Source organism: Glycine max, chromosome 1, assembly GCF_000004515.6.
Source record: "Glycine max cultivar Williams 82 chromosome 1, Glycine_max_v4.0, whole genome shotgun sequence".
Classification (NCBI taxonomy): domain Eukaryota; kingdom Viridiplantae; phylum Streptophyta; class Magnoliopsida; order Fabales; family Fabaceae; genus Glycine; species Glycine max.
The window spans coordinates 27,822,526-27,832,925 of NC_016088.4; the positions used below are offsets into that span (position 1 = coordinate 27,822,526).

General features: G+C 31.5%; 1 protein-coding gene across 1 annotated transcript; it reads right to left on the reverse strand.

Annotated features, from left to right (window-relative positions):
* Positions 1-4,801: 4,801 nt before the first annotated feature.
* Positions 4,802-6,366, reverse strand: LOC100813369 (uncharacterized). The gene is made up of 2 exons (XM_003517971.1): positions 5,625-6,366; positions 4,802-5,526 (listed from the first exon to the last, which is right to left on the reverse strand). Exons 1-2 carry the CDS (start codon positions 6,364-6,366, stop codon positions 4,802-4,804), a joined length of 1,467 nt encoding a protein of 488 aa, XP_003518019.1.
* Positions 6,367-10,400: the final 4,034 nt, after the last annotated feature.

Below are 10,400 nucleotides of genomic sequence, written 5' to 3' on the forward strand. Positions count from 1 at the left end.
AAGAAGTATTACATGTTATTTATATAATAATGAATAATGCTCATTTGCAAAAATAAACTTCAAATAACAAGAAATGGAGGAGTATTGCACCTTCAATGGCTGTGAAATAAGCCTCATGAGACACAACTTAAAATTCTCCTATATAGAAAAATAAAAACATATATAAATAAAGGAAGACATGATCAAGATTCAAAGAATTGCTCCTATCTGAAATAAGCCTCACGGGGCCGGCTAAAGGAATAAAATTCTGTGGCATGAATGACTTTTGGAGATACTATAGGAATAATAATATAAGGATGCTCTTTGTTTCAGCTAAACAACATTTTTCTACCAACAAATCAACAATACATTTTCATGTACTGCAAGGTATGTAAATTTTACAAGCATTATAGTCACTAATGAATACTATTATACCTTTATCCTTTTTTTTTATTCAAAACACTTGATCATTCATCAATAGAAAAGGACAAAAGAGTCCATCATTACACTCTTACAAAGGCTTGTTGAGGCACCAAGTCTTCCCACACACAATTTTGGTAGCACCAACCAAGTGGTGCCATAACATCTGTTGGTTTATTCCTATCTCTTTTCACAAGAGATAAAGATAAAAAAGTTAAAACTCTATGCTAACTAAATACAGTCCTTGAATTTGAAGAGCAATTGTGGACTTCCTTTACTATCCTTAAATCATGCGCTAACAACTTGAAAAATTAAAATCAAACTCAGCTTCAATCCTCTTTATCCTATAATTAATTGTCAATTGCAGACTCCATTTCAAGGCTAAAACTTCTGCTATCTATAGTGCTACATTAATCTAAGAAAAAGAGCACACTGATACCTGTGTTGCATCTCACTCTCATGTCTGAGTATTGAATATACATGTGCAATACAATACATAAATTACTTATCTATACATAAAATAGATGCTCTTCATGAGGAATATGTCTCTGCTTCTTTAATCTCAATCAACTGCAACAAGACAACACAAATGTATAGCACAATCCAGTGTAACAAGTTTAGCATTATAAGGTTACTGTATAGCACAATCCAATATACATAAAATAGATACGAGGAATAAGTGTATCAAGATTACTATATCAACAGACTTAGGATTTCTATGCCCACAAAGAAAGCATAACACAAAACATTAAATGCTCAGGCTAACGCTGTCGTGGCAGGGAAGGTACCAGACGCGAGATGTACCTAACGCCACAAAGAAACCAAATAAAAAGAGAAAGAGTGGAATATAGGGAAGGTACCTGACAGAGACACGAGAAGTCACGACGGCGAAAGACGTCGACACCGGAGTGCAAAGATTGGAGATCAATGACACAATGCTTTTAAATGTAGGGAGCTGAGACAGAGATGCCAAGAGTGGAGGTGAAAAGGGAGCTGAGGCAGAGAAGAAGAGAGTGCGAGAAAGTAGGGCTCTAATTAATATTTTTTAAAATGTAAGTTCAACAACGATTTTCACTAAAAAATTGATGTTAACGTTAACATGGGTTTTTTTGAAAAAAAAAACTAATGTTAACTAATAATTTCCTAACGTTGGTTTTTTGGAAATCAGATGCTAACGCTCTGATATTAACATCGATTTTTCAAAAATCGATGTTAACGTGAGTTAGTTAACATCGGTTTTTCAAAAACTGATGTTAACGAATTCACCTTATTTACAATTATGCCACCGCATTTTGGTTAACATCAGTTTTATCGAAAATCGATGTTAATCTAACGATGTTAAATTTATATTTTCTAGTAGTGCCCCTAAGATTCATCATCAAGATGAATAATAATGACATAATTAACGTAATGGTGAGCCCCACTTTCACAATTATTATTAACCTCTTTTATTTCTCTTATAATTGTTGTAAGATTGTAAGTATTATTTTTGACTCCCAATAAGATTCCGAATAATTTCCACAAATTTGAATTCTTTTGACTAGCTATAAGATTTCTTAATTCGAAACTTAATTTTATTTAAACATGACTCCATAACCGCTAAGGGGAGAATCAACACTATGACTTAGAGCATTGCATAAATATTGTATTAAACTGGACAAAGGCTAGGAGTACACTTCTTAACACACCTTTTCTGATTAATTAAAGACTTTTATGTAAAGGCAAAGTTTAAATATGCCAAAGTTGTAAATCAGTTGTCCCACAGCTGCATCTTTGCTTTTCATGCATAAAGTTATTTTATTTTAATAATTAATAGACGATCAATATGAAGAGATAATGAAACATTAAGTTTCAGTCAAAAAGATTCTTGGACTGGTGTAGTCTCAAGAAGTGCAAAGCAACTCCGCAATCAAGACATATGATGCTATAGAAAGATTGGGTATACATTGTTAATTTTTTATATTTGAGAAGATGATGGATATGACCCCAACTTAAAACAAAAGCGTATAACGCAATTTTTTCCTTTTCTTTCGTTTGTATCTCCTTTAAAATACAGTGTTTTTGAACCCACGTATATATATTATGATCAACAGAATTAAGATCAAAATTGTATAAACGTGTGAAACATGCAATTTCAAAGTTTAGTTAGACAACATGTGACATATATCTAGTCCACGATGTTATAATTTGGAAGACATGAGCCTAAATTAAAGTTGTGTATATATAGATGCATGAGAAGATATTCACCAAAAAAAGATGCATGAGAAGATTTGTGAGAAAATGACGTGTTAACAATACTTATAGCATGGAAACGATTTGTTATTTTCACATCAAGATTTTCGTGCATCATAGACAAGTTGATAATGCAATTAAAAACCAACTTTTATTTTTCCTTGTAGCTATAAATTGTCATAGATGATCGAATTCATGCAGGTCATCAAGGCATTCTTCTCAAGTAACATTTTATTTGTTTTTATTTTGTGGGAAGCAAACGTGATTCAAATATGATTTGGTTGTGGAGATCGACATAATTGAAACAATTCTACATATATTCGATTGGTTGCTAGCTTGAAACCCGAGAAAGTTGAATCTACTGCACCATATAATTATGATATTCTCAATATAAAGTTCTTGATGGTGGACAACAACTTACGATTGTGCCATTGCCAATGCATTAATATTTGATTCAGCCCTTTAAAATTGGCGTTACTTGCACCGCTTTATTACGTTAAGTGGGGAACGCAATGAATCTCTCCCTTATTTTTATTTGACTTAATTGCATGTTTTATTTGTAATAAGTGTAGAAATACGTGCATCGCACGGGATATTAGAGTCAAATACTCATATTGATACAAATTTAAAATGATGCCATCATAAAATTATTAAAAATTTGTTTAGGGAACCACAAATGTAAGTTAATTCCGAGTTATCATTACATTTTACTTAAAAATAAATAAATGATTGTGTAATGTTATAGTCAAGTCATTTTAAGAGAGAAAAATAAAAATCTGTAGAGGTCAAGACTTAAGGAAAAATTAGAGAAATCAATTAGGAGATTATAAATACCCGAGATAACTTTTCTATTTGAAGGTTTTTGTATTATAACTATCTTGTTTCTCTATCGTATATTTTCAAAATCAGGATATTCCATATTGATCAATAAGTCTATAATAATTTTGAAAGTTGGCAAACAAAGGAGCTCGATGTATGACGGCAGAAATAAGACCTTTGTTCCCTTGAATTTGGTAAGGGAATGTTTTCTTCATAGTTGTCAAGATCGGCGTAGTGGAGTGGAGCGGCCAACTCCAAAATTGGGATAGCGGGATAGCGGATAGCGGGATGACCGCTATTGTAATGTCTTTTTATATATGTTCAATAATTAATAATATGTGTGTATATAAGTTCAAAAACAGAAAAATAACTGAATACATAGTTACTTAAACAAAAGTTAGTAGAAAGTCAAGCAAATAAAGGGCTTAAAGCCTTAGTCCATCTAACATAAAGCCTAAAGTAACTATAATAATAGACAAGTAGACATTAAAATTCAAATAGACAAATGCAAGTTTCTTAATACTAAATTACTAATCAGAATCTTCATCCTCTTCAAGATCCAAATCATTGTGTTGTTGAAATCCATCATTCTCACTAGCATTAGAATTGTACTCTTCTTCCCCCTCATCTTCATTCTCTTCTTCCACTTCCACCACCTTTTTTCCTTTTTCATTTGTAGGTGCAAGTGCAGCTATTGCCTTGTTTATATGTGTTTGACTCCTTGTATTTTGTAAAGGTTCACCCGTCCCAGTTGCCTCAGCAACATCTAACCAATTCAAATCATCATCATCAAAAACCAAATCATTACCAACTTCTTCTCCTTCCAAGTCTCCCAATAACCACTCATTGCTATCATCAATATCATTTAAAGCAATAGGATCAATCACATCATGACATTCAAAGCGATCTAGAAGAGCTTGATTATACTTAACATAAACCAAATCTTGAAGCTTTTGGTGCTCAAGCCTACTTCTCTTCTTTGAGTGAATCTATAATAATTTAAAAAACATGAATGTTAGTTACTTAGTTTCAATTTCAGCTTCTAAAGTTTCATAATTTAAAAAAACATGAATGTTAGTTACTTACATGCTAAAAGGTACTCCAATTACGCTCACATCCTGATGAGCTACAAGTCAAACTTAGAACTTTAATGGCAATGGTTTGCAAGTGTGGTGTTTTTCCTCCATACAATTTCCACCACTCAGCTGTAAAATGCAATTCATATGCATTAGCATTTACACAGATTATTAATTAATCATTCAAATTTATAAGTGAATTTCTCCACTTACCAGGAGACATTTCCGTCCTTGCTTTCATTGCTGCAGTCATACCAAACCTCTCTCCAGCCCTTTTACACTAGCAATTGTTTGTGAACTTCAACTACCAAATCATCATCTTCACTAAGCTTATCAATACATTTGTAGAGGCCATCCACCACTTCATTATCACTGTCAATGTTTGGATTGGTGTAAAAGAACTTTGAATTTAGATAATAACCCGCTGCATGCAAAGGGTGGTGAAGTTGGCAATCCCATCTTTTATCAATGATTGCAAGGATATCATTATACTCCCCTTCATTGTTACTGAAAGCTCTTTGAATTGTTTCTTTGGCCCTATCCATTGCTTCATAAATGAAACCCATTGCAGGTTTTTTTTCATTATCCACCAACCTCAACACACTTACAAGAGGCCCCATAGCCTTTAAAGCATAAACAACATCATTCCAAAATGATGGCATAAGAACAACTTCTGTTGCTTGCTTCCCCTTCGGCTCTTTAGATGCCTTAGACTTCAACCATTCATATGAAGTAAACATCCTTCTAAGATTGACCTTTTGCTTATGCAATCTTTGCAAAGTTAAGAAAGTGGTAGCAAATCTTGTAACTCCATGTCTCACTAATTCAGTTTTTTGTGTGAATTTCCTCATGGTGTTCAAAGCCAATGTATGGTTGTAAATTCTTTGTATAACCCTTTTTACTTTTGGGATCTTTCCAATATCTTCTAGCATCAAGTCAAGACAATGTGCAGCACATGGAGTCCAAAATATTTTTGGTCTCGTGACTTGTAAAATTTTACCTAAAAAGACCAAAATCAGTAAACTTGTATGAGTAGTGTAACAATTAAAAGTTATAACTATAAAAAAAAAACTTCATTAAGCATGATTGAATTCTCACCCGCCAACACATAATTACTTCCATTGTCCGTCACCACTTGAATAACATTCTTTCCTCCAATCTCCTCAACAAAGTTATCCAAAAGCTCAAAGATCTTCTGACCAGTCTTCATGTATTCAGAAGCATCCACACTCCTCATAAATTGTGTTCCCAACGAACAATTTACCAAAAAGTTAATCAAAGTTCTATTCTTCCTATCCGTCCAACCATCTGACATAATTGAACACCCATATTTGATTCGCTCCTCCTCATGACCCCTCAATAAGCCCTTCGTGTATTCCAACTCTTTTTTAAGGAGTGGAACTCTCAATTCATGATAGCTTGGAGGCTTTAAATGAGGACCATAGGTTCCAATCGCCTCAATCATCAACTTGAAACTTTTTGATTTAGCAACATTGAATGGTATTCCATTCCTAAAAAAGAAACGAGCAATGTACTGAACTGCCCTGTCTCTTGCAGCCTTGTTATAAGTTTCATTTACACTTGATTGTCTCATGGTTTTTCCTAATTTGATACTTTCTTCAGGTGCTTTGGAGAACAAAAAATCAATAGGGCCTTTTTTAGTTGTGATCCTCTTATTGGAAGCTGTTGAGGAGGCTTCATTTGATGTTGTTGGACGCTTTTTTCCACTTTTAAGTCTTGCAATCTCTAGGATCCCATCTTCTTCTTCCTCGTCTTCTTCTTGCATTGCCTCCATGTATGTTGTAGTTTCAACTATTTTCTTCTCATAAGTAGCAATCATTTCTAATTTAACATCCTCCAGTACTTTTTTACAAGAACCCACATCTCCTTTTATTTGAAGTTGATGTCTTTTTGCTCTAGAAATTCCTCCTGTAGTCGTTTTGTGACAAAAATCACAGGTTACACTCTTCCTGTTATTTTTATCCTTTAAACTGTTCCATTTCCAAAAGACATCTACCCTATCACCGGTAGGCTTGAACATTGAAGACCCCTCTAAATTCAACATTCCAGTAGACTAAAATCACTCCCTAATGCTAGAGTTCTTACTTGAACAACAAAAATTTGTGAACTAATTGACACAAACCATTCACAGCTACAACCAAAGCCAAAAATTAGTAAGTAACAAGGTAAAAATTAATTATCAAAATTTACGAATTAAATTCACTATTTTGGTTACTTCTCACACTCACAGATAAAGAAGTTGCAATATAGCACACATGCATCAACACTTTTTAAATTCTTTGGCTTTCATTTTTTGTACACATGCATCAACACTTTGCTATGACAATTCTAGAATCTAGCATATGTGGCAAACAAAAGTGTCACATGACAGTGGATAACAAGTACTTCATGCTTCAGGTGGAGACTAGGCACTAGCTACCAGAAAAATGAATCAAATTCATATACAAAAAAAAAATCATAGTCACACAAAAAAAATCACAGCGCAGACACCCAAGACCCAACAGCAACGTAAGACCTAAAAAATCCTCATCGCTTGTCTTCCTCACCTCAAGAAAGGGGGCGGCGGCACGACGTAGTTGCAGGACGAAGACTCGCGTGCTCCTGGGAGTCGGGTCGCAGCTTCGCCGGGTGCAAAGTCGTTGTCGGAGTCGTCGGACGGAGTCGTCGGAGTCGCAGGTCGCAAGTCGAGGTTGTACTCGCAGCTTCAATGGAGACAAGGGTTTCTCGAGCAAGCCAAACAACGCAATCAGGGAGGGAGGGAGAACTTGGCCAGGTAATAAAAAAATCAAAAATACCCTCACTTTCTCACATTAAGTGAGGACATTTTGGGGCGACACTGTAGCGCGCAAAATTGTCGTCCAGATCCCGCGACGGCCGCTACTCTGAACCGCCCCGCTTCTCCTACCTTCGTCGCGGTAGGGTGTCGCGTCGCGCCGCGCCGCCGTGATAGCGGCTGCGACGACCGCTATTAACAACATAGGTCTTCTTTCAATACATCGGCACCGGAGGCAACTGACAAAGGCCAAATTGTCTTGCAAATATTTAAGGCTGATTGGGAAAGAATCAAATGTCTTTGGGAGTAATTCTAACCAAGATTATGTCTCAAGTGAGGAATGCATTCCAAATTTTGACTAACTCTGATTGTTGGCCAGGATTCTCACATGAATATCTTTGTTTTAGTCATGATGGTCCAAGTAGTTGAGTATTCAAGGAAGGGGCTAAGTTACAATCAAAATGCTTGAATTGAAGAAAAGCCTTGAAATATATTTGCTATAACATTCATAAGTGCAAAATTCCTTACTAGGTTTGACACTTTAATTGAGCCACCTCGATCTTAAGTTGGATATCATCTGGAATACTCCTTAATTTCAAGGGTTATGTGGTTGGCAAAATTCACATTTAGTCATAATTGAACAATCCACAAAGGACCAACTATATACTTCATCTTTCTTGGAGCATCCATAATCTAGACAGCCTCATCCATTACTTGGAAAAATGAGGTTAAAAGAAATTTGCTTAAACAAATTTCTTCTCCAAAATGAAGTGCTTGAGCAAGATTGTAGCAATACAAAGACTTATTATATAGCTATCTCATTTAAAGGAAAATATTTCTTTTACAATTTGTTTTAAGCCCCACTCACCATTGGATCGACCCTGATTAGGTTTATAACAACTCTATTCTTTTTTTGGATTGATTATTCTCTCGTCCATTAATTTTTATTATTATTGTATAAGAAATCAGGGAAAGAATATATTAATAGGGAATATATATTTTATGTTGTTAAATAAATTAAGAAAAAACTATAGAATGCTAAAAAAGTAAGAATTTGAGTGAAATAATGTCAATTGTTAATTCAAATTATTTCCATAATTTCATTATTCCTATTTTAACTTTTCTTATTCCCTAAAATGTAGTCCATATTAAAAAATTGAAAATAATTGTAAGGTCAAACTATTTTTGCGTGTGTATTTATGTCCTTATAAAAAAATTGAAAATAAATTGACATTACATAAACCCAAAAAGTTGACGCATAGATATAAGGTTTTGATGTATATATATATATATATATATGGAAACGATTTATTTAGCGAGATAATACATATTTGATTTTTTCGATGTGCAAAATACACTTGAGATAGTATAAGTTACGTATTGTGAGTGAGATTAGTATCTGATTTGGAGAATACTCATGATTTATTTATAAGCTGATTAAAGATGATTTATTCAAATTTTAATATAAAGATTGTTTTAGATAATGTATATAATAATTAAATATTTTTATAATGTAATGTGAAAAAAAATGATAGAAGATCACGTAAATTCATAATTTTATGCGAAAATAAATGTTAACTTTTTAGTAAATTTTTTAGTTGAAAATACTTTTATTAACCGAGGGTCACGTTTTAAATAGTTGTCAAAATTCAAGAATATTTTATTTTATGATACCATGATGTTTATACCAATTCAAGCAAAAAAAAATCATGATGTTTTATCATTAATTATTTTTAATACGATATACGTTTTTTAAAAATGGTCATGTATATTAAAAATTATTGGCTTAATTTTAAAATTCGTCCCCCTATTTTGCTTATTTCATCAAATCGGTTTCCCTATTTTCTAATTCATTATTTGAGTCTCCCTATATTTCAAAGTACACTAGAGAAATGACTAAAAACATGATCCTTGAAGTAAGAAATACAGCCTTTTATCACTACACCCAAATGTTCATTTCAATATTTAATACAAAATATAGTATTAATATAAGTTTCATTCGAAATAATTCAAAAATCAAATTTTATTCTTTTTTAAATTTATTATATTTTATAATCGTATATATTATCTTTGAAAATATAATATATACAATTAAATTTTATTTCCACATAAATTACAATATATACATTTATATAACTTTTATTTTTATTTTATATATTATAAAAAATGAAATAATGTTTTTGATTTAGTGACAATATTTTTTTATCTATATTAAGATATTCATGTTATTTATTGTAATATAGATAAAAAAATAATGTCAATAAATCGCATACATAAATATTTTAAAAAAATAAAAAATATTATCATTTTATTTAGTTATGTTTCTTTACTATATAATTTAATTATTTAAAAAAAATTAGGTACTTGATTAAATAAAGTTAATATAAATAAAAATAATAATATTATAATAAATAACAAGAATATCTTAATATAGGTAAAAAAATACTTTCATTAAATTAAATATATAAATATTTTAAAAGATAATAAAATACTGTCAATTTTATGAAATTATACTTTATATAAATAAATATACATTAAAGATAAATTTATATTATATATTTACAGTATAAAATAAGTTTTAAATAATGTAATAAAGATACATAATATTGTAAAAATATAATATGTAAAATAAAAATAAAACTTATATAAATATACAAATTCTAATTTATGCAAAAATAGAATTTAATATTATATATTATATTTTAAAATAAAATATATAAGATTCTAAAAATATAATAAATTAAAAAAATAAAGTTTGAATTTTGAACGCTATTTTCACAGAAAACTTATATTAATATTATATTTTATATCTAGTGGAAAATTTCCAAATGGTCATGTGGGTATAGTGGAAAATGAGTATGTTATTTATTTCAAAAATCATGATTTTTAATTCTTTCTCAAGTTGTTATTTCCTTAAAAAATATTGATAAATTTTCTAGTTTATTCAAAGTTTAAAATATATTTAAAAGTGTTACTCACATTTAACATATAATGTTTGATATTGTGACACGTGGTATATCATGTTTGTATGATTGGCACTTGGCATTTCAAGTTTTTTCAAAGGATTCTGATCGCTCTCC

Bases quoted from the DNA above. Each gene is read 5' to 3' on its own strand.
- LOC100813369 (XM_003517971.1), bottom strand. From the start codon at position 6,366: ATGATTGCTACTTATGAGAAGAAAATAGTTGAAACTACAACATACATG. The intron at 5,527-5,624 runs GTGAGAATTCAA...TGGTCTTTTTAG, and splicing joins AAGTAATTATGTGTTGGCGG to GTAAAATTTTACAAGTCACG.